The sequence below is a fragment of the Eubalaena glacialis genome, chromosome 13 (genome assembly GCF_028564815.1).
Source record: "Eubalaena glacialis isolate mEubGla1 chromosome 13, mEubGla1.1.hap2.+ XY, whole genome shotgun sequence".
NCBI classification, from domain to species: domain Eukaryota; kingdom Metazoa; phylum Chordata; class Mammalia; order Artiodactyla; family Balaenidae; genus Eubalaena; species Eubalaena glacialis.
In genome coordinates, this window is record NC_083728.1 from 5190777 (window position 1) to 5215986 (window position 25210).

At 42.4% G+C, this 25210-nt stretch overlaps 1 protein-coding gene across 1 annotated transcript in view; it reads right to left on the reverse strand.

Annotated features, from left to right (window-relative positions):
- VAPB (VAMP associated protein B and C) overlaps nucleotides 1-24003 on the reverse strand; it is a 49104-nt gene extending 25101 nt beyond the window's left edge. Inside the window, exon 1 of the mRNA XM_061208243.1 lies at nucleotides 23693-24003. Within this exon, the coding sequence (XP_061064226.1) occupies nucleotides 23693-23750 (58 nt within the window). The 5' untranslated portion in view covers nucleotides 23751-24003. The remainder of the gene's footprint in view (nucleotides 1-23692) is intronic.
- Nucleotides 24004-25210: the final 1207 nt, after the last annotated feature.

Sequence of the window (25210 nt, forward strand, 5' to 3'; positions counted from 1 at the left end):
AAAAAGAATGAAATGCCTAGACAGAATTTCTCCATTTGCTTACCTTTCCAATAAGCCCTGCCTTTGGCCCCGTGGCAGTCAAGCTGGACGCCACAAGAGGGAGGCACTTTGTAGGTCCAACCGTGGCCAGGCATGGGGAAAGGCAAGGCCTCTGCTATCTCATCCCGCCTACTGACTCCATCACACATAACCCTCTCTTGAAATGCTAAGTCATCTCCTTACTGAGAACTAAAAGCTTACGCAGGAGGGTGGGTACCCTGTGGCCCAAGAGGATTTTCAGCCACAGTGATGGACAGCCAGATGCTGACCACGCTCCATCCTTGTATCAAATTTTTGGCCTCCAGGGAGAAAAAAGACACTTGGTGCTGAGGCAGTCTTTTCGGGATTATGGAGGCAGCAGCTCTCCATGACTCTACCCTTTTCCACTCTCCAACACATGCAGTCTGGCTCAGAATGAAGATGGAGAAAGTCTGATCTCCCATTAAGTCTCTCTGCTTGAAGTGGGTATCACTTCAGCAATGGTAAAAGAAAAAAAGAACAACTAAACACAACTCCAGCTTTCTGGAGTCAAAGAAAGCAATTAAACAAACACACAAACACAAGCTCAGACAGACCTACACGGGCACAATCACGATGTACATATATTCCTTGGCCCTCACGTAAAAGGTGCCAATCACAAGGACTTACATGCCAATCATATAGGCAGAGCTCCAGCTCAAATGACCCCACAATGCTGGGGGGAAAGGAGAAGAAAACAGACAAAAACTGTGAGACACCTGAAAAGGCGTGTGTTTTCAAATATAAGGCCTACGGGGGAAAACAGCACTCTCACTGACAATCTGAAGGTGCTTCATAAACTAACAGGCCTTAAAGCTTTCCAGATATAAGCTTAAAGTTATTTGTTTCAACAAAAATTCTGCCTCAAGAACATGGAAACATCTTCAGATCAGAATGCCAAGAATTCATAAGGGCCCACAAACACATCCCCCAAAATAGAGGATTTTCTAAGGTGGTTTGAAGTATACTAAGCAGAAAATAGGGATGTTGGCAAGATTTCACTGTGATGAAATTAAGAGTACTTACTTGTTTCCAGCTCAGTTTCTCCTGTCTCTTCCTCCTCACCCTGCCTCATCGGAGGGGGGAGTTTAAGTGTGTTTATCCTTTACAATGACCTTTTCTTCTAGGTATTCCACAAAAATAAAGCAAATTTAACTGTAAACACTAATCTGCTTTTGGAAATTCCACCAGTTAACCCATTACATAGCAATCTAAATAATATTTCAGCCTATAGGATTCTCCTAAAAAGTAGTCTAATTTATTGAAAGACAAACGATATTTGTGTAATAAGCAGAATAAAATAAATATCCCAGATCTCTCCCTCAACACTCAATCCTGAGCCATTAAGTGTTAGAGATTTCTTGGGCTTAAGTAGGTTTTATTTTTTAAAATCTGGAGGAAACTATACTAAAAATATATGCAAGTGAACAACATCATTGATAAAATAGCGAAGTCTCATGTGTAAAAATCACGACATTTTGTAAAAACAGGCCAACCCTTCTCTCCTCACCCTGGGCAATTTACTCTAAGAATTTTATTGAAAACAAATTCTATTCGATTTGAGTAATTATAGGAAATAAACCATGTTAGTGTTCTCCTTTCCCCTGTATTAATGAAATACAATACACAAAAACCTCAATAAAAATGATGTAATAAGGGCTTATGAGAATCATTCATATTTTTACTAGTCATTTTCATTTCATAAAACTGCCATTTCCATTAAAGCATTATGTAGAAAATGGGATTTTACTATACCAACAAGCATATTTATCACCAATGAACTTAAACATTGCTTATACAGTACAGAGTCAATTTACAAATGAAATCTTCAAAAATTAGACTTTTTTCTTTTAAAAGATAAAAAAATGATTTGGTATCTCTAGTACTGCAGCACCTCCTTTTAAGCATTTTTCTTCTAATCTTCTAGTCCTTATTTCAGACAGTTATACAGATATTTAAGAATTAACATCTAACGTGAAAAAGGAGGTCCAAAAAAAATGAAGCAACATGAATTTGGGAGAAATTAGGAATATTCCTTAAAGATTTAATTTTTCTTCTTTTTAACAATTTGAATAATGTTCTTCATGCCCTATATTATGCATATTCATCTGTGAAAATTCTTGTGAGTTTGATAGATGCTCATGAATAGCATTAACTAACGTGAATATGAATTCCGTGACATGCTCTAAAACATACTAAGATAAAACTAAGCACAGTATAAACTATTTCCTCCACCCAGGTTTGGCTTATTGTCATTTTAAAGTGTGTATTTTAAGACAGTAAGAAGATCTAGAATTGGCCTTAGAAAGTAAATAATACAATGTCAGCAAAAATATGCATAGCATTAAAAGTAAAAGCAGGAACAGTTAATTTTTCAGTCTTACTTACAAAAATGGAGCCTCAGAATTATAAAGCGCTGGTTTTAAAGGTCAAGGAAAGAAGGTCATAATCCAGCAAACGAGATTCTCAACAGTAAGACATCAGGTTGCAGGTATGGACAATTTCATCAAAAATGGCTAGATAAACTTATCAGTCAAGAAACACAAGAGCATTCTGTGGAAAAAGTATTCCCTTAAATTTTTAAACATTTTAGCAATCTATGCACGGTTTAAGAGTACTTCCTTCCTGTAATCGTTCATTCCAAGATCCATGGAAGAAAAGACTATAACAAAACTCTTCCTTTCAGAAAATGCAAATAACCATTTTCACAAAAGAATAACTTAAGCATTCAGGTCCCAATGACTGTAAAAGATGACAGTGAAACTCCAAGTGAACTCAAAACTCAATCTTGACCTTACTTCTCTGTGTAACCTTAAGCATATCGTATCACCCCATATGTAAAGCGCAGGGCAGAATTTAAGGGGTATTATTTTTACTTAGCAATTCAACTAGAAAACAAAGATAGATATATATATACACACACACACACATGAAACTATAAAACTCCTAGATGGTAACATAAGAAAATCCAGATAACCTTGGGTTTGGCAATGACTTTTCAGATACAATATGGAAGGCACAAACCATGAAAGAAATAATGGATAAGCTAGACTTCATTAAAATTAAAAATGTTTGTTCTGCAATGGATACTGTTAAGGAGAATGAGAAGTCAAGCAAGCCACAGACTGGGAGAAAATATGTGCAAAATATTAAAAGTATTTAATAAAGGACTGTCACCCAAAATACATAAAGAACTCTTAAAACTCAACGATAAGAAAATGAACAACCAAACTTAAAAAAAATGGGCAAAAGATCTGAACAGACACCTCAGTAAAGAAGATAATACAGATGGAAAAAATATACAAGTGAAAAGATGTTCAACATATGTCATTAGGAAATTGCAAATTAAAACAACAAATGAGATACCAATACACACGTATTAGAATGGCCAAAATTTAAAACACTGACAGCATAAAAGGCTGGCAAGGATGTGGAGCAACACTTCTCATTCCTCGCTGCTGTGAATTCAAAATGGTATGGAACTTTGGCGGACAGTGTGGCTGTTTCTTAACAAACCCAACATACTCTCTTGCCACACAATCCAGCAATCACACTCCCTGGTATTTACCCAAAGGAGCTGGAAACTCACGTCCACACAAAAATGTGCACACAGATGTTTATAGCAACTTTATTCATACTGCCAAAACTTGAAAGCAACCAAGATGTCCTTTAGTAGGTAAATAAACTGTGGTAAATATAGACAATGGAGTATCATTCCACACTAAGATGAGCTATCACACCATGAAAATTCAGACACAGACGAATCTTAAATGCATATTACTAAGTTAAAGAAGCCAATCTAAAAAGTCTATAACCTGTATAATTCCAACTATATAACATTAAGAAAAAGGCAAAACTATGAAGAGAGTGGTTGCCAGGGGTTACGAGGGAAGGGAGGGATAAAGAGACTGAGTACAGAGGGTTATTAGGGCAGTGAAACTATTCTGTATGATACTATACTGGTGGATACATGTTATTATACATTTATCAAAACCCACAGGATGTACTATACCAAGACTGAACCCTGATGCAGACTACGGACTTTGGGTGACAATGACGTGTCAATGCAGCTTTATCAATTGTAATGCACGTACTACTCTAGTGCTGGACGTTGACAGTGGAGGAGACTGTGCATTTGTGCGGCCGGGGCAACTCTCTGTACTTTCTGCTCAATTTTGCTGTGAACCTAAAACCGCTCTAAAAAAAATAAAGCTTTTTCTTTTCCCCCAAAAAAAGAAGGAAAAAAAAAAGTATTTGGTCTCTATATTAATTCACTTTTGGTGGCACCCCCGAAGTTTCAGATAGTTAATATTACTGATTTTAATATATTGTGTATGTATAATTGAATAAATAAATAAATGAATAAAGATGCTTTGTTTTGCTTTTCTTCCATTTTCTGGAGTTCATGAAATTCTGGTGTTGCAAATACATATCCTTCCTTTGTAATATGTGTCCTGATGTAGCCACAATACTTTGAAACTCAAACTACGTGTTACCAAGCAAGTTATATGCCAATTTGATATATAATCTATCAGCTCTCAGCTTTCCAGGTATAAATTTAAAGTTATTAGCTCCATAACAGTTTTTTCCACTCTGCATAAAAAGAGCTATATTATTTTATACACTTTTATAAACACAATTTAGGTACAATAGCTCTCTTTTCTTCAACACTTCCAAAAAACAAGTTACCATATTTCATTTCAACTCTGAAAAGATTACCTTCTGGGAAGGTAATAATCTGTCTCCAGAAGCCTAGGACTGATGATGGATTTTGTTAAGACAATGAAATTATGCTTGAGGTTTCAATACAATAGACTCTGATACACAGAGTCTATTGTAAAAGTATATTAAGATGGGAGAAATGGACACTGTAAAGTGAAAATCTGTTGGATATCTTTATAGACGTCTTTAAAATTTATCCTTTGACAGTCTATTTTCATTAAAGGTATCCTATTGCTTCCTACTTTCCCTAACCATCTGCAATGCACCAATCCTCACATTATTTTTCTTGTTTATGTAAGGCTTCCACTTTCAGAATGTAAACTCCAAAAACACAGAGACTTTCCTGTCCCTCTTGCTCACCACTGATCATGTTTCCAGAACACTTCCAGACACAGCGCAGATGCGCAATAAATACGCTGAACAAATGGGTAAAACGGCCATGCCACACTTCTACCTATTCTAAACAATGCTTCCGGTCTTCCTGCGCCCTCCCTCCTGGATGCACCACCAGGCTCTGGGTGAATGAACGCTGAGCTGGCTACGGCTCCCTCCGCAGCATCATCCCCCTTTTCACCTTCTACGTAAGACTTACCACTGACGGATAGTTCATGTGTTCCTTTCCTGCCTGTTTCCCACCTAGAGTGAACCTCCACATGATTCAGCACTGGAGGGTCTGAGCCTAGCACAGCGCAACCCACTGTTGCATTAAAGGGCTCAGTAAGTGTGTGCAGCACAAATGAACACCAGACTTCCTCAGAGGCGATTCACCTCTGATTCTGATACGTTTCCTATAAACGAATGCCTAGTCCATAACTCGGATCTGAAATCATGATATATTTTTGTTCATACACAGGTTGAAGGTACTAAAAATGTTCACTTGTGTCAATAATGCCTTCGTCATTATTATTCTATGATAATTTTGTTTAAAGTTGCCCCCTCTAAAAAAATGAAAAACAGATTTCATAGTAACAGCTATTCAAAGACGGTAAACTCTTAAATAACCATGAATTCAAGAGTAAGGACACTGGGAGATAATTTTTTTAAATCTATTTTCTTGATTTAATTCTTAGCTCACACATTAATTCAAAGCTTTAGAAACAAAAATAAAGCTTTGCAACCAATGTGCCTTTAATGGCAGACAGTGGAGTCCAATATTTCAGCAGAAAGCCTAATTATGTATCTCTTATTTTGAAAGAACCACACATAAAGAACCCTACACATACACATAACTTTCCCAAAGAAATCTTAGAATGCAAAGTGTTCTAAATTAATAAAGTAACCTACCTGATATCCTCAGAGAAGACCAGCTACTGAGAAACATCACACCCATTATTATAGCAAGAGAAATCAAAACCCAAGAATACTCACTAATGATGCCATCAAAGGCACACTAGACGCCAGCTTGATTGAGATAGACTATACCAACCTTTAAGGCTGCTTATTCAACTCACTAGTTTCCTAGCTCCTTTGGAGCAAAAAGAAATAAAACTCAGTCTCCCATCGACTTCATGGGCGGGAAAAACTAGACCACAAGGCACCCTACTGTAGTGTAAGAATCCAATGGATAAAGTACTATGGAAGTATAAGATCAAACTCAGGAAAGCTACCTGCAAAAGACATAAAGCTGGACAGCAAGGAACACCTTAGGAAACTGAAGGATATTTGGAGCTTATGTTAACAGATAAACAATTACTATTAGAATATATAAAGAACTCTTATTAAGAACAAATGTGTTGGGACTTCCCTGGTGACACAGTGGTTAAGAATCTGCCTGCCAATGCAGGGAACACGAGTTATGATCCCTGGTCTGGGAAGATCCCACATACCGCGGAGCAACTAAGCCTGTGTGCCACAACTACTGAGCCTGTGCTCTAGAGCCCGTGTGCCGCAACTACTGAAGCCCGCGGGCCTAGAGCCTATGCACCGCAACAAAGAGTAGCCCCTGCTCGTCGCAACTAGAGAAAGCCTGCACACAGCAACGAAGACTCAACACAGACCAAAAAAAAAAAAAAAAATTATACATATATATATATATATATATAAAACAAACGTGCTAAATTCTTATGACGGTATACAGCAATTAAAAAGAATGAACTAGGTCTGTATTTCAACAATAGATGGGTCTCAAAAAACATGTTAAGTGACACATACACCACAATACCACATTAGGTGATACAGGAAAAAAATGGAAATAGTTCACACTAAATTCCTCTGGAGAGTGAAGAAGAGATCTGGAGCATGAATGGGCAGATGTGGAGGACAGGCATGTCTTCAAATTCTTGGTGAAGGTTTATTTATTAAAGAAAAACTTTACAACAAGTCTAACAAATTATTAACATTTAGTTATTCTGTATTTGGGTGTTTATTAAATTATATGTATTTTTGTGTACTTACATTTTTTTTCCACAGGAAAAAAGCAATAGTTTAAGATCCAGACAATGTTCTGAGAGAATTTTCTTCTTGTCCAGAATGCTTTGTATACATAAAAATACTAGAATCCTGAATTGTGGAGTTGTTGAAAACCAATACACATACATCAATAGCCATTCTTGTGTAATTTTTATAAAAATCAAGGTTATTATTTAAAACACGTTTAGAGTAGAAGTGGTCTCATTAATTCAAGACAAAAACCCAAACCCAAAATTTTGACAAAATCTATTGTAAAAACTTTGAAGACCAGAAGTCTTTACCCATCTAGAGATAAATTCTTTTTTTTTTTTCCGAAATTTATTTTATTTATTTATTTATTTTTGGCTGTGTTGGGTCTTCGTTGCTGCGCGTGAGCTTTCTCTAGTTGCGGTGAGCGGGGCTACTCTTCATTGCATTGCGCAGGCTTCTCATTGCAGTGGCATCTCTCGGTGCAGAGCACAGGCTCTAGGCGCGTGGGCTTCAGTAGTTGCGGCACGCGGGCTCAGTAGTTGTGACTCACGGGCTCTAGAGCACAGGCTCAGTAGTTGTGGCGCACAGGCTTAGCTGGTCCACGGCATGTGGGATCTTCCCGGACCAGGGCTCGAACCCGTGTCCCCTGCATTGGCAGGCAGATTCTCAACCACTGTGCCACCAGGGAAGCCCTAGAGATAAATTCTATGACTACTTTCGTTAATGCAACATTTCTTTTCTAAATAGAAAAATGCCTAAAAGTATTATATAAGAGCTGAAGTTTCGTACATTCTACCTATATCCAGCACTAAAACAGATTATTTTAGGTAATGGCACACCTGTCTAGTGTGAATTTTATATCAGTTCTAGAAGTATCTTAGACTCAGTTTTTTTTTCAATGCATAATCTTTGACCCACTGACTAACAAACATCTAGTAATTTTTCTTTATTTAGGAGACCAAATTTGTGATTAGGGTGATCATGAAATTAAACAAAAAGATAAGCAATATTCTACTCCTATTAAAATTCTACCTGTAAAGGGGAGTGGCAAAACATGACTTTTTTTTCCACACAAAGCAGGAAGAATCAAGACAGATATTATGCCCAAATGAGTTATATGCATGATTAGAGAGCAAGGGGTCCCAATTTCTCATGGTCATGGTTGTGGCTGGAACTTGACTGAGTTATAAATTAACAGTTCAAGTCAAGTGTCTAAAGTCAGTATCAGCAGAAGTAAAAACTTCCCCAAAATGTTCAACCTTCAGTGGAGATGACAACACATGGAAAACCTCCACACCAAAATCAGCGCGTCTCAATTCACAGCAGACACAGAGGAGCGAAGCAAAAACACACTTATAGCATTCTGCACCTCTATGGTCCAAGTCGAACTTTCAATCTGTGAACGATGAGAAATAGCAGAATGTGGTTTATCAGCTAGTATGTAATCTGCTCTGGTTCCCTTTTCAATAGAGAACCTAAGTGGCTACACAAGTGAAAACAGATTATCAACCAGGTCAGCAGCTTCTTAAACAAATTCAACAAGAGGCCAGGGAAAAAGGCTGTGACACTTGGATGAAAAATATCTTCTATTTTCCCCTTTCTCTGACTTTGGAAATCATACTCATTCTTCAAAGTTTTGCTCACATGTCCTCTCTTTTGGAAAGGCTTACCTCATCTCTCAGTTGGAAAAAATTATTCCTCCCTATACTGTGTTCTAACGATAAGCTGAGAATTGCCAAATTTATAACCACAGCCTGACCCTCTCCCCTGATGTCCACTTACAGCTGTACTAAGCATCTCAAGTTTATCATGGCCAAAGGGCAGACTCCCATTCCCCTCCCCCAAACCCACTGCTTCCCATCTCAGGAAAAGAAACCACCATTCACCAAAATGCTTGAGCCAAAAGCAGTTACCTTAGTTTCCTCTCTTCCGCTCCTGCTCCACATTTAACCTTTCAGCCAGCTCTACCTTCAAAAGAGATTTGGAATCTGAGCACTTCTCATCCCATTCTCTCCACTGCCACCACCCTGGTCCAAGCCACAGTCTCTTGGCCTGGGTTATGGATAACTGTATGGATTACGGATGGATGGATGGATTATGGACAACTTTGTGGATTATGGATGGGTGGACGGGTTACGGATAACTGTATGGATGACGGATAGGTGGATGGGTTACGGATAACTGTATGGATGACGGATGGGTGGATGGATGACAGGTAACTGTATAGATGACGGATGGGTGGATGGATGACGGATAACTGTATGGATGACGGATAGGTGGATGGGTTACGGATAACTGTATGGATGACGGATGGGTGGATGGATGACGGATAACTGTATAGATGACGGATGGGTGGATGGATGACGGATAACTGTATGGATGACGGATGGGTGGATGGATGACGGATAACTGTATGGATGACGGATGGGTGGATGGATGACGGATAACTGTATGGATGACGGATGGGTGGATGGATGACGGATAACTGTATGGATGACGGATAGGTGGATGGGTTACGGATAACTGTACGGATGACGGATGGGTGGATGGGTTACGGATAACTGTACGGATGACGGATGGGTGGATGGATGACGGATAACTGTATGGATGATGGATGGGTGGATGGGTTACGGATAACTGTATGGATGATGGATGGGTGGATGGATGACGGATGGGTGGATGGATTATGGATGGGTGGATGGGTTACGGATAACTGTATGGATGACGGATGGGTGGATGGATTACGGATAACTGTATGGATGATGGATGGGTGGATGGATGACGGATGGGTGGATGGATTATGGATGGGCGGATGGATTACGGATAACTGTATAGATGACGGATGGGTGGATGGATGACGGATAACTGTATGGATGACGGATGGGTGGATGGATGACAGATAACTGTATGGATGACGGATGGGTGGATGGGTTACGGATAACTGTATGGATGACGGATAACTGTATGGATGACGGATGGGTGGATGGATTATGGATGGGTAGATGGACTGTATGGATGACGGATGGGTGGACGGGTTACAGATAACTGTAGCAGCCTCATGGCTTCCACACATACCACCATCCACACATCTCCCATAGCCTACTTTCCCCACACCGGCCATGGTCTTTTAAAAAGACTCCTGGTCAGAATCCTCCATGCCTTCCCACATCCCAACAAAATCCAAAGTCCTTCCCGTGGCCTGTCTACCAAGAGCTCCTCCTTCCTCTCTGAGCCCATCTCCTACTGCACCACTCCACCACGCCACTGCAGGCAAAGTGACTGTGCTGCTTCCTGAACACACCAAGACCATCACCATCCGAGGGCCATGCACTTGCCGTCCCCTCTCTCTCCAATGCTCTTCCCCCAGCTTGCACACTTATTTTACACAGGTCTCAGTTCAAACATCACCTTCTCGGAAACTCAGCCTTCCCCAGTTACCCTCTTTAAAACAGAACCCACTCCCAACCAAACCCCTTTATCCTGCGTCCACCCCGACCCCCCATTCAGCACCTACCATTATCTGATACCATATTATACGTATTTCCCATCCTTTTATGTACTGCCCATCTTCCCCACTAGAAGGTTTTGTCAGTTTTTTCATCTCGGTGTCTCAAGTACCCGGGACAATATTCAGCACATTGCAGGCATTCAATAAGTAACTGACGACTGCAGAGTCCAGCTACTGTGCTAGGCTCTCAAGCTAGAGAGATGGCACTGCTGCTCCTGCCCAGAACCCTGAAAACACAGAGTAAACACACTTGGAGAACCACCCTAGGACCCATCCAGAACTAATGAATAAGAATCTCCAGGGTTGAGGCTCTGGAATGATGTATCTTGAAAAAAAAATTATCAAACAATAGTAACATTAGTCAACACTTAACAGGTCTATTCTAAGCACTTTACATGTGCTAATTCACTAATCCTCCTAACATACCACAAAGTGAAGAATCTGAGGCACAGAAGTTAAATACTTTATCCCAGGTCATATAACTTTTAGCTGGTAGATCCAGGATTCACATCCAAGCATTTTAGCCCCCGAGTTCACACTCTTAACTGCTGGGTTGTACACTACCTCTCATTGCACTGAATACCGTGTGAAAGATAATATATAAAGTTTTGTGTAAACACAGGAGGGTGGGGATTTGAACATTGAGGGGAAGTCCCAGAGTTTGAAAAGATGAAGGAGCGCACGTTCTGAGTTGGAGGAAAAGCCCTGGTGTAAGCACAGTGTAGTGTGATCAAAGTGCAAGAGGCCTTTGTAAGGGAGACCATATGGCTGCAGAAGAAAGGGTTTGAGGGAAGGGAATGAACTGAGAACCCGGAGGGGGGGCGGGAAATCATGTCTGCTTATGCTTTTTAAAGCTTATAGTTTAAGTAAAAATAAGCTGTAAAACCGTAAACCTACACAAGTCTGGCAATGAGCTCTGTGGAAGGAAATGAAAGGAAAAATATTAAAAATGACTCTAGGAAGGCAGGTATGAGGAAGGAAAATGAGTTTCCTTCTCCTCATGGGTTCTGAAAAGTATTCACCGCCTCTGCCAGCATTCAGGAGAAACCAGATATAAGAGGAGATGTACTCACACATCTGTGTGTGTGTGTGAGTTTTTGAATATTTTAGTTGTTTAAAATGGAGAATAAAAGCCAAGATTGTTTTAAAAATAAAGAAGTGTGACCCAGTTTTGAAAGGCTGTGATGCTGGCCTAAGAATTTTGAACACTAACCTGTAGGATTGAGGGAGCCAATGAAAATAAAGAAATGACATGATCAATTTCAATTTTTAGAAAATAACTCTGAAAAGTGTATCCAGGATAGCTTGAAGGGTGAGGGAAGTAGGGAGTAAATTAGAAACAGGGAGTTGGGACATGGGGCAATAATACTGAAGAGAGAGGGCCTACACTCAGGATATGGCAGTGGGCAGAAACAGAAGCAAAGGGGTGCAGGAGACGTTGTTGATGAAAATGGACTGACTAGATGTGAGCAGTGTGGGATAAGGGCACGGAAAGACGAGGTTAGGATTTCTGGCTTACCCCTCTGGGTGCAAGGGCCATTCCCAAGATATGGCAGACACGATCAACGGGGAACGAGAGCATAAACTATGAATGCAGCGCGGAATATGGCAAGTCCTGAGGTGTTTTCACAACCACCAGATAGGCAGGAATGACTGGTAGGCAGATAGTCTAGAGATCAAAAGATCTGCTTGGAGATGGAGATTTGGAAGTTTTCTGCATAGAAGTGAGAGCTGAAGGGATTATTAATGAGACAGCAGAGAGAATGCTTAAATGGAGAAAACTGAGGAGAGACGTTTGGGGAATGTCAACATCCAGTAAAAGATGATAAATGGCTGGGCAGTTCACCAGAAAAGTCAAAGACAAAAGTCACAAACAGAAACCTGGTGAACTGAGAAGGGCTTCAGTGGAGGGGTAAGGAATGAGAATTGAAAGGAAAGTGAAGATGTAAACCAGTCATTGAGATTCACTGCTTCCAAAAATTTACCTGTGATGTAAGACCAGGCATTTGCTTAAGTGGGGGAAGATCTGGAGGAATGTGATTTCTTTTTAGGAAGGGGAAACTTAAGCATGTTTGTAGGCACCGGGAAAGCATCAAGTAGAACAGAAAGTTGAGACACCAGAAATAGAGAGGCTGACTAATGGAGCAAGATACCACAAGTGATGGAAAAGGAATGGGGTAAAGCACACTAGGTGAACAGGTGGTGGAGGTGGTGCTGAGTCTCTGAAACAGGAGGGGAGGATGTGAAAACGTAAGTTTGCAGAAGAGAGAAAGTGACCAATACTTGGCAGAATATCTTTATTTTCTGAGTGAAAGGCACTATGTCCACATCAATCAGCAACAGCAGGCCTTGTTGATGGGTTTCACCATTCCTTTCCACAGAAAGTTTTCTTTTCTTTTTCCCTTCTCACATTTCTCAACCTGGACATTAACTCCCTGAGAACGTGCCTCGTGCCACGCATTACGCTAAGCACTGGGATCAGGGATAAAAGACACAGTCCAGAAAAGGCAAAGGCCTTGTTGATTAACAGGGAAGGCAGGCAAGTAACCAAACACAACTCACCACGGTAAGTGCAGGGGCACAGGGGACAGGCACAATGTGAGTGGAATGTCAGGAAATGACCTCAAAGTGCAGGGGGCAGCGGTGCAACAGGAGGAGGAATGAACTCACCTTGAGTGATGGAAACAACACATGCAAAAGCTCTACAACCAGGGAGGACCACAGGCCAGAGCACAAGCATGAGGAAAGGTGATGCTGGAGAGGTCAAGGGCACAAATGATTTTCCAGGTCTTGTTAAAGAATTTAAAAGTTATTCTTTTGGCAATGGGTAGACATTTAAAGATTTTAAGAAAGCAAGAGAACTAATAAGAACCTGCTGTATAAAAAATAAACAAAATAAAATTCAAAACTTCAAAAAAAAAAAAAAGCAAGAGATAAGCTGAGATTTGCACATTTGAAAGTGCCATCAATATGGAGAGAAGAAAGAGGACTCAGACAGCAAAACCAGGTAAGAAACTATTACAGTCATCCAGGAGAAAAATGAGGCAGCCATAGAGGGGACAAGGAAGAAGGGACAGAGCTGAGTCATGCGCTTTCTGAGTTTGAGTCGCTCCACTGTGTGGATGTGGGTACCATTCAAGGAGGTATGTGTAGGAAGAGGAGATTTGGAGAAAAAAGGAAAAGGGAGTGGGGAAGAATACATTTTGGGGCATGCTGCATTTGAAGTATCTGCAGCCCTACATATGGGCTCGGGTCAGGCCTAGGATCATTCGTAAATGCTGTTAGAAGCCAAGGGTACTGGCAGAAGAGCTCCCGGACAGGGAAAAAGGAAGACGGGTAGGGACACTGAGAGACAAAGCGAAGAGGAGCAAGAAGAGGGGGGGAAGGAAAACCTGTACCCGTCAGCCTCATCCACAGGACTCCATAAGGAGTGGGTAAAAATGGCCAAATGGGTGGAAGAAAGCCAAAAGAGGGTGATTAAGGAGGTGAAGGGAAGAGTGTCAAGTAGCCCAATGGCAACAGGTGTCAAATGCTACAGAGGGTACACAGGAGGTAAAGAATAAAAATACAACAACAGATGCAGTAATGAAGCAATAAAGTTCCCAGGCAATGACTTTGGGAGTGAATGGGTGGTGAGAAAACGGTGATTAAGACTATTTGCAGAAGCTTGCTAGGATAAGCTACTTCCAGAAGGGAGTAGCTAGAGAGAGCAAACGAGACTGAGAAAGCAGTTATTCTTTTTTAAAGGCAGGCAGGACAGCACTCAGACATTTACTGAAGAGGACTAATTGCCAAAGCGCTGTGCTCAAAGTTAGGCACGTAGAGAAAAAAAAACAAACAATCTTACTAGGAAGGGTAAAGGCAACAAAGGCATTCATTTAAAAAATTTTTGAAAGAATAAAATAAAGAGACCCAAATAAACTGACCAAGTTTTCTCTGGATTTCTCCAGATGACCTCTCATGTTTCTTCCACCTCCACCTTCTCAGCAAGATTAGAGGTCAACTAGGCAGCCACAGTAAACTGTGATCCTCCTGTCCCCAAGTTACATGAGAAGTTTTGAACGAGTGTATCTGCAGATCCTCCAAGGAGTGATTCATGGTTTTTCTTCATCCAATTAGTAAAGCAGTGTCTGACTTAGAAAAGGTCAAAAAGCACGGATTTAGATTTTCAGAGCAGTCCATCAGGATACACTTATATGCCAACAAATCAATTCAACCAACAGAATGAGAATTCAAATAAGCCTCCACAAGGACAAACTTTTGGTTTTTCAGCAAATCCCTCTTTTTATTCATGTGTATGCTTCTATTTCAAATGGTCAAACCAAACACTGAAAAGATGACCAAGTCCAACTTCTTTGGGGTTACTAGCAGAAGAAAACAATTAAGAAAAGAATATATTCTATTAGTTACCACTGGGGAAAACTAAAGAAACAAAACCTATAGGAGCTTGCATTCTATAGCATGGAAGACAAAGCAATCAGTAAATAAAGCACAAGGAGAGGATAACATAAACAAAACATGCAGTGGTACACAATTTGTACAGTTTGAGGTGATGCAGAAAACACTGGAACTGGATAAGAATATCCAAGAATACTCAAGAAAGGTTACTAGAATATAGTGAGCTTTGCAACAGGAACAAGAGGGCTCATTAATTAAAGATTTGAGAGCCCACTAGTGCAAAGCAATGGTAGGTTCTAAGAGAAATACAAACTCCAGTTTCTGCCCTCATGGGCTTTCCATCTTTCTTCTTCAGCGAAAATAAATTTTAATCACGTTTTCAAGACTAGCGCTGGCAGGAACACCAAGCGGCACTGAGTTCAAGCTTCCTCATCCAACAGAAGAGGGAATCAAAGCTGGGTGGGGAGGTGAGCTGAGCGCCTCTAAGTGACGGCCAGAGTAGGAACGGAAGCCTCCCTTTGTAATACAAAGCACACAAGCCGTAGAGGCTTGAAAGCCCGAGGTGCAAATTATGCATTCCACCAAGTGCTGGGCCCAGTTTCTCTCATTTTTAAATGGAGATGATGATAATACTGGCTGTTTACCTAGATTTGAACTGCTTGTGATGTGGCTTGGAACACTTAGTTCCTTGGGTTCTCTAAAGGCTGGAGGGTGCTCCGAGAATGGAGAGGAAGAGAAAACTGACCTAGGTACCATTCCTTTCCTTCCCTTTTTTCTACTATACTGCAAATGTTGCTGAGTGATGTAATTAAAAGGCAAAATAGTACCCAATCAACCTGCACTGTTCGTGATGACAGACACTGAGGTAATAAAGGACTTGGAGTGGGGAGTGGGTGGTAGAAGGAAAGGTGTGGTGATAACATTAGCACATAATTTTCAACATTAATACATGAATGACACAATCAGAGGTGATCAAGTTAGAACAAAAGTTCTTAGGGGAAAACAGAATTAGTACAAAGATTTTTTTAATCAGTCGCTTTAACGTTCCGGAACAACTCTGCACTTCGTGGAAGCAGTGACAAAGAAGCCATTACTAGATTACAATGACAATTAAGCACCTTTCTTTCCTTTTTATATCTCGTTTCTCTTTCACGCCTCCTTCTCAATTCCCACTGTCCTATTTCCAGTCCTCCTTTCATCTTCCTAACAACATAATAAATATGAAAATCCCGGGCCTTCCTAGTGAGCCACACTCCCACTAACTTTTTAAACGGAGCAATACAGCCAACGTAATGATGAACAACATGGGCTTTGCAGTCAGACAGATCTTGGTTCCAACCCCAGTTCTACCTCTAGTTCAGGTTATGAACCTGAGGATCATATCCATCTACTTCCCAGACCTGTTTTAAGAATAAATGAGCACTTACAGAAAAACGCCTAGCGCACGTCACAGATCCCAAATCCCACCTTTCCTGTGAGGTTCAAACCCCAAAGCAGAATTAACAGTTTTTTTCTAAGCTCCCAGGGAGGGACAGCCCATAAGTGTCCCATTTCCACATTCTCCTCCATCCCCCCACCACCTGGAGGCTGGAAACTCTAAGGGCCGGGACTCCTCTCCAGTCCCCACTCCGGTGCCTGGCCCACAGGAAGCTTTCAGGATGCAGTGACCAAACCAACCCTGAGTCACAGGTATGCTATACTCCGTCAGACAAGAGGGGGGTCATCTGTTCATGAAGTAAACCTCAAAGGATGAGCTGTGGAAAAGGAAGAAACCCCAAATACTCCCAATCGGACAATCATCTATTACGCACACAATCATCATACCCATGCATGTCTCTAAACCCTCTCCAATCTGATTCATATGCATGGATGTCATCATTTGGGGGAATGATGACTTCCCAAAGTATACCTCCTACAGAATAAAACAGCACTTTCTGATATTCACCTTGAGTTTTTCTCTTTCAACATCTGAGAAATCTCTGTTATATGTTAATTCACACTTATTTGTTTCTCTGCCTTTGTAGCCCCACTTGTAAGGTTTAAGGTAGCACCTATGAAGGTCACTTATTTCAGACCTTCCTATCTTAATAAGCACCCTTTTGAACTCTAAATTCCCACTTTACAATGTGCAAACCTGTGAAATCTCTACCTATAAGTTTCACCCTACCTTCCAAAGACTCCAGAGCAGATTTGCAAATTACTCGAAAGTTAAATGTGTTCTAAATATACAGAATCATTAAACACCAACAATATCTGTTATAAAAAGTGAATATTCACAAGGTAAATCAAAGAATGCTTTGGAGTCACCAGCATGAACTTTTAAAAAAGAATGCTGAGAAATCCCTACTAATAATTCCACAAATAATAATTCTTAATTAATTAATGTTCTTAAGAAATTATCCTGACAGCTCCTAACACTTCCTTAATGGTTAAAAATTCTCTGCCTCCCTCCCTCCAAAATGAAGCCCTTTATGAGTTCATTCTAGAGTCGATGTGAAAGAAATGGGCTTTGACGCCAGACAAACCTGCGCTGAATCCTTGCACCACTGTTTACCACAGTGGCCTCATCCAGGAGCAGGCTCCCTAACCACTGAGTAACTCACATCATAGGACTGTGTTGTAGATTAACTAATAAGATGAAGAACATAAAGCATCTACCACAGTCCTTAGACTTTGTGGTCTACCTTCTGGAAATTAAGCATTTATCTTCTAGAAATGTTCATTCTTCCCTTACCTTTTCTTTCCTCTCGTATTGCAAAATGAATGTCAGCTCCACTATGGCCACTGCTTTTAACTCCAGACCCACCCTACTGCGGGGTCTACTAAGTGGTGGACCTCCACCACTTAGCCCCTTACAAATATGCTCTCTGCTCCCAGCTCCCTTGGCACGGGGTTCTGTGCCTCTCCAATCCTTGAGCACCCTCCAGCCTTTAAAGACAGCCCAAGGAACTTAGAGTCATAAAGGTTACAAGCCACATCACAAGCAATTCAAATCCAGGTAAACGGTCCAGGGGGCCATAACATTGTCTTCAGGTACAATCCAAAAGACAAAACAGTCTCAATCTCTTTCTCCCCCAAAATATTTATTTCCCTAACACCCCTCCCAAATAGGCTAAGGTTGCAAGATCCTACTGAAATGCCAACTGGATACTAATTCAAACACATCATGGGTACCTGTGAGAATGTGTGCACACCAGCAACACTTTAGGTGCCCACATGGGTGTGCACACACAAACACAGCCAAAAGCCTGACTGAAGACACTACTTGACACAGATGAAAAGAAACAGTAACCTGCTAGTCAAAAACTGGTAATAACCCCTCTGAAAGGATGAAGGAAAACTCTAGGAAGGTATTTCTATACCTTTACAGTTTTGTGCCATTAATGCTAAATTATTAAAAGAAAGCACTTCAAGATTTTTCTCTTGGGACTATGGCATTTTCTCAACGATTTTTTTTTTCCATGCAAGGGGGGAAAATCCAAAAACACATTAAGGTATTGTTTCTAGACATCAACAGCTTTTGTTAAAACAACATATTTAACATTTTGAAAAACAGACATTCTAGAGATACTATTTTGCCACACTGGTATTTTTAAAAATAGTCTTAAAATGACTGTCAAGTTCAGTAATTTTGTTCCCGTAATGAAGCTCTTTAAACAACTGTTGTTCTTGTAAAGCTAGCAGTCTAGGTCTGTCAGGTGAAAACTTCAAAGAATGTGCACATCCACCGAGCAAGGGCCAAAGCAATCTGGATATGCTATGCTGATGACAGCCTGAGAAGGGCCTAGAATGATAGAAAAGGAGGAAGCAAGCCTGGAAACCATAATGCAACTTTGTTTTTAACACAATCCCCAGCGCAAAATAACTGCTCAGAAGGCTTTTATTTTATTTTATTAAAGACACTCAATGGCAACCTTGTCCTGACTAATGGAACTCAGCACTCTTTGTGTTTGTCTTTCTTGTCATCTTGCTGAAAGCTTTGCTCATTTGTTCCAAATCATGGTCATCCTTCAGAGGGCAAATTTTTCAAATTCAAGTGGGAGATATATGATGCAATCTTGGAGATTATTCCTTATGTAAAAATTCAAGTTTCAGGTTCTAAAAATCAAGCCTAAGGGTAGTATTTGAGTATACCCAATATAGTTTACTCCCTTGATTCCTCCCCTAATTTTCAGCTACTTAGTGGTAATATTACAGGGTCAAAGTTCTCAGTATTTTGCCTTCAGCACTGGAAGGAAAGATGCTATATAATTTTAATAAATAAAAGATAGTGTTAATAATGTTTAAGAGTTCACCTCTTTAATAAGCATCAATTCAGACTAATTATTTTAACAAACCCACACTTGGATGCAAAGCTACCAGGTTTATTATGAAGAAAACTGTGTTCATGTTACAACCGCAAACAACAAGGAACTATCACCATATAAGCACATAGCCGAGAACTATCCATTTCTTCCTTAAGGAGTTAACTGCGAAGAAGAGAAGTAAATAAGTGGGTAAAAGTATGTTAACTTCTACTTCACATTCTTCTCCCAGGAACAAAAACTCAGAAGTAAATAGCACAATCTATGAAGATTTAAGTTTGACTAAAGGTTGGTAAGTTTAATGCCACTTGCTTCTGATAAGCAAGCTGGTTAATAATTAAATAAATGAAAATAATCTATTCAGGATGGATTTAAACCACTACCATAAAGAATCTTAAGCACACTGCTGACATTTTGTTGTGCTGTAAAACACATTCTCCTCTACGTGATCATGAAATGTTAAGGAAATCAGTGCTATGCTAAAACTAGAGAATTAATGCTGTAATTAGCATCTGAAAGATAATTACTGCATTGAACAGACTATATCTACAAGGTGTTATATTTTTTAGCTTCCTAAATACTAAACTACATGTTAACTTAAGAGGGTGAACTAATGATTCTAAGCACACTTTCCTTATACAAAAGAGACTGTCCCTAACCTATCTACCCAAGTTCCTATTTCCTCCCCAAAGTGGTAATCAACCACACCAATCCAGTGGTGCTACCCTACCTGTGACCCACACTGACCAGCAGCAGGACTACCTGAGACTTCTAGAAGGCCACTGGTTTAGTCACACAATAAAGCAAAAGTAATGGGTCCACAGCAGGTTTAAATCTTAACTAATCAGCTCATGAGGACGGTTAACTGACCATTCTCAGGTGACAGTATCACGAAATGGGGGAGAATGCTAGGATGTGAAGAAGGATTAAGAGTCCTGGGCAATGACCAAGAAAATACCAGACATACTACTTATCATGGATGGAATCAATGGAAGGGGGAGGGGAGGAGAAAGAAAAGAGATACAAAATGCCCTGAAAGTGACTCATTCAAAAAGCTCTCATTGAGCTGGGCAACAAGTGGGACCTCAGAGTGAAAAAGAAAATGATTTGGCCTTGGAAGAGGTAAGAGCAACAGAAAGGGCAACAATGCAAAGCACACATTTCACAGGTTTTAAAAGCCCTTAACTCTTTCAGAAAGGTGTCCCCAATCCAAAGAGATCCTACTGTTTCACCAAGGCAAATGTCACAGTGTCATGCTTCTTTCAGGAGGCCAGGAATCTTTCTCCTTTTGACACTTAACACAATGCAGCATGGCACTTTCCATACGACTGAACGAGGTCCTGTAAGTCTGTGTCCTCTTTTCTTCTGCAACATCCTTAACTTCAAAAGAATCACACAAAATGCCCAAGACGAAAAAGAATCCAACATATACAACCCCATATCATTTCAGGCTGCACTTAAAAGATGACTAATTTTTTTCCTCTGGATGACAGGCATTTTAATTATTATCTTCTTAAGAAAAGTTAGCTTACGAGTTTGATTCACCTAAGTGAACCGTCTGAAGTCAGAATCATCACCCCAAGTAATCTGGAAGACACCAGTTAAATGTGCCAGTTCTCATCCTGAAACGAATGCTGTCTATACAGCAAAACAGGGTATTGAGCCTCTATTCTGATTTCACAATCTCAGTCCTCAGTTTAAAACTAACCAACAAACAAATCATAAAGTGGTTTACATATGCCTGCAGATGCCTCTTCTGAAGCCACAAGCCAACAGCCTTCAACAATTTGACACCGTAACTTTCCTGGATCACTTCCCTAGCAAAAATATCCAGTGACTTTGGCCGTCATTACTTTGGTCAACCCAGGGCCAGAGACAGATCACTCTTCTTTGCCATACCTTTCAGGTAAAGAAGTTGAAATGATGAAACCAGTGGTGTAAATACAACCAATCTCTGCATAATATTGCACATTTACAAAGCAGCTGAACAGCCATAATACCAACAAAACTTTCTACACGAGGCAAGCGAGATACAAGCGCCATTCCCATGGAGTAAAGAGTAATCCCAGGCTTTGGGGAGCAAAGTGGCCAGCCCAAGGTCAAACACCACTAAGTAAAAGAACTGGGACAAAAACTTTAATTTTCTCCAATTAGTGCCTCTTTCTATAACATCACATTAGAGGAGAGTGTATGTACTAGGGGTGGGGTTAAGGTTGCAGGGGATCAATCAAGAAAGAACTAGCCGAGGAGACATGACACAGTATGAACTTGGACGCTGGCTGTGTCTGTGCACAGAGGCCTTAGAAGACCTGGCTCCTGTCTACTAGCCAGCCTCATCTCCTCCTCTGCCTCGTGACCCCAACAAATGCTCTTTGTCACTGTCATTCCGATATACTACTGGCATCCCAAAGGAGCCCAATCATCTCAGTCTTCGTGCCTCTGTACATGCAATTTCCTCCACCCGAAATGCTCCCCAACCATTTCTTTTCACCTGCTTCCATTCGACCTTTAAACTCTGCTCAAATGACACCTCCTTCAGGAGCTGACCTCCTTAGAGCTCTCAGAGTACTCTGGATTACCTTGTATCACTGCACTGTTCTGGTTGATTCTGTCATCTGCTCTCTTCCCTAGACCTAAGTTCTGGGGTGGGGGGTTGAGGGAGAGCAGGGGCCTACATGTGATGTGACTCATCTTCTCCTGGTACCTGACACATGGAACAGGCACTGAAATGTCTGTGGACTAAATGAATGAACGTGCCAATCCCCAGGAGTAGCTAAGCCAGGCTTCCAGGGTAGAGAACTTCAGACAACTCAAGTGGAAACCATCACCCTCCACGTTCACTTGAGTTACCTGGATTCCTTTCTCAGGCGGGCCATGAGAACATCACATAAGCTATAGCACGGTTGTGGAATTATAATCCATGTTAAGTTTTTGGGGTGTTTGTTTTAACTGGGAAACCTTCAGTTGTTTATACATTTGGAGTCACTTCCAAATGTGACAAACTGGAGATTGTTAACCGGGGAAGCTAAGTGACAGCCACAGCACTGGAGTATTTCCCAGGGGTCGGACAGCATAACCGTTAAAGAGTGTGAACTCTGAAGTCTGGGTTCAAATGTGCCATTTGCCAACTGAGTAACTTTGGGTCAGTTACCTGACACTACCCCCTGCCGGTACATTTAAAGAGGGGTGCCTTGTGGCCAGCAGGCATTCCAATGCCACAAACATCTATCGAGCGGCTACCCTGGGCCAAGTGCTGGCGACACAGCGGCCACCTGGCCGTCCAACGCAAGCATAGTCTCATCACGCCAGCCTGTCTTATTTCCTGCACAGCACTTATTACCACTACGTGAGACACCCTCGTGTGCTGGCTTGTCGCCCCTCCCTACAAGGTCAGCTTCACAAGAGCAGGGGTCTTGTCCGTCTTGTCCATTCCTATCTCTCAAGGGCCAAGCAATGTCTGCTACACAGTTTCTCAGTCCCTTTGGAAAGAAGGAATGGCCAAATCAGATGAAATCCCCCGGCGCTGATATTTTGCTGGAGAAGGTAGGGGGAAAAGATTAAAAATAAAGGTACACATTTCACGGGGCTCTGGCTCGCCACAAACACATGTGGCCCCCTGGGCTTCCTCGGGCTCCAGTCCCAGGCGGCTCCGGGGAGAAATAAGATCTCGCCACCCTGACAGCCCCGCACGACTGCAGAGACGTGAGCAACGGGCACGAGGAAGGCAGGAGAAGGAAAGCTGGGCCACACGTCCCGTCGGAACTTCTGCGGACGTTCCTTTCGTTCATTTGCTCAATAGGTACTTATTAGGCTCCTAAGGCGTGCGGGGCATGAAGCAGAGACGTGACAAAGTCCTGTCCTCATGGAGCTTCCCTCCTAACATACAGACACGGTACACAAGTGCGTAAAGTGGTCCTTTCAAGGAGTGATAAGTGCCGAGCTGCCACGAGCAGTTACGCGACAGGGGACGGCCGCAGGTGTCCACGGCGGGGTGGCCGGTCAGCGAGAGGCGACCTCTGACCCGGGACCTGAGCCTCCTCGGCACAGGCGGCCGCCGGGGCCCACACTCAGTGAGGAGGCCGCATACGGGACAGGAACGGCCACAGCGGCAACGAGGCGACTGTCTCGAGAGCGAGGCGCGGGAGGCTGCGGAGGAGCAGGCCCTGGACTCCCGCGCCGGACGCCTGGTCCTCGGGGCCCGGGGAGCGCGGGCGGGCGGGCGGGCAGGCGCCGCGGCCGGGAGGCCGACGTCACCACCGCGCCGCCGGGCCCTCCGGAGCGCGGGCCGGAGCGGGGGCGCGGGGCGGCGGGCCTCCGGGCTTACCTCGGAATTTGAGCTCGTGCTGCGGCTCGAGGCTCAGGACCTGCTCCACCTTCGCCATGTTCCTCGGCGGCGGGACACCTCGGGCGGGGAGACCCCTGAGAGGTCACCTGAGGCGGCAGGCGTGAATGCTGCGCCCACTTTAAATTTGGAAAGGGGTGGGGGCCGGCCGGGGCGCGGGCGGGGGTCGCCTACGGGGTGCGCGCGGGGGGGTCGGCCTACGCGGTGCAGGCGCAGGGGCGGAGGGCGAGGGCGAGGCCGCGGTGCCCAGCGAGCGCACGGCACGCACGCACGCACGCACGCAGCGACGCACGCACGCAGCAGGCCGGCCGCTACGGCCCGGCGCGCGCTCGGGCGGTGGAGAGCTGAGCGCGCCGAGCCCCCTATTGGGCAGTGCGCAGGCGCGGCGCTTGCCGCGGGGGCGGGGCTGCCGGACGGCAGGGGGTGGGGCGTTGCGCAGGTCCGGGGGAGGGGCGGGTGCGGGACGCCCAGAATTGAGGACCGTCCCCCTGAAGATTATTTTTTCAGCGCCCGTGGGGGCCAGGCTTTGTGTTAAGTGCTTTACTCAATAATAATAATTAATAAGAATGAACTTCCACTTTCCCATGCTAATGTGGTGCCAGGCATTTAGAGATTTTGACTAATAATGAAAGTACTATTTATTCTTATTATAAATATGACGTTTATGGGTGAATGATGTGTGCTAGGCACGATGATGTATGGTAAACAATAAATATAAATTTAGTAAGCTACGAATTATTGCTTGCTTATTTTGTGCCACTCTGCTGAACGCTTTGGATAACAACAGCATCAATTATAATAAATAAAAGCTACTCTACATTAAATGTTTACTATGTAACAAGCACTGTGCTGAATCCTGTGCCACTAAATGCAGCAAATATTTAGAAATACAATGATCAGAAATATTGACCTGGTTCCTACCCTCTCACTAGAGCCCATAGGAGAGGCAGCCTTTGAATAAATAACTGCACAAAAAAAGTACATGATTAAAAATTACTGAGACCCCTGGACTTCCCTGGTGCTACAGTGGTTAAGAATTCGCCTACCAATGCAGGGGACATGGGTTGGAGCCCTGGTCCGGGAAGATCCCACATGCCGCAGAGCAACTAAGCTGGTGAGCCACAGCTACTGAGCCAGTGCTATAGAGCCCATGAACCACAACTACTGACCTTTTGTGCCTAGAGCCCATGCTCTGCAACAAGAGAAGCCACTGCAATGAGAAGCCCACGCACTGCAACGAAGAGTAGCCCCTGCTCGCCGCAAGCAACAAAGACCCAACAGAGCCAAAAATAAATAAATAATTTTTAAAAAAAGGAAAATTAGACCCCATATCTGCTTGGCCTCAAAAGTGAACACTCTACCTCATTATTGACATTTAAATTTTACTTCGTTATGTAATGTTTACTACATAAAATATGTATTAATATTCTCCTTTTCATATATAGATGAAACACAGCAAATAGCTAACACTGACCCTACATGGCAGGCATATGGGGATTC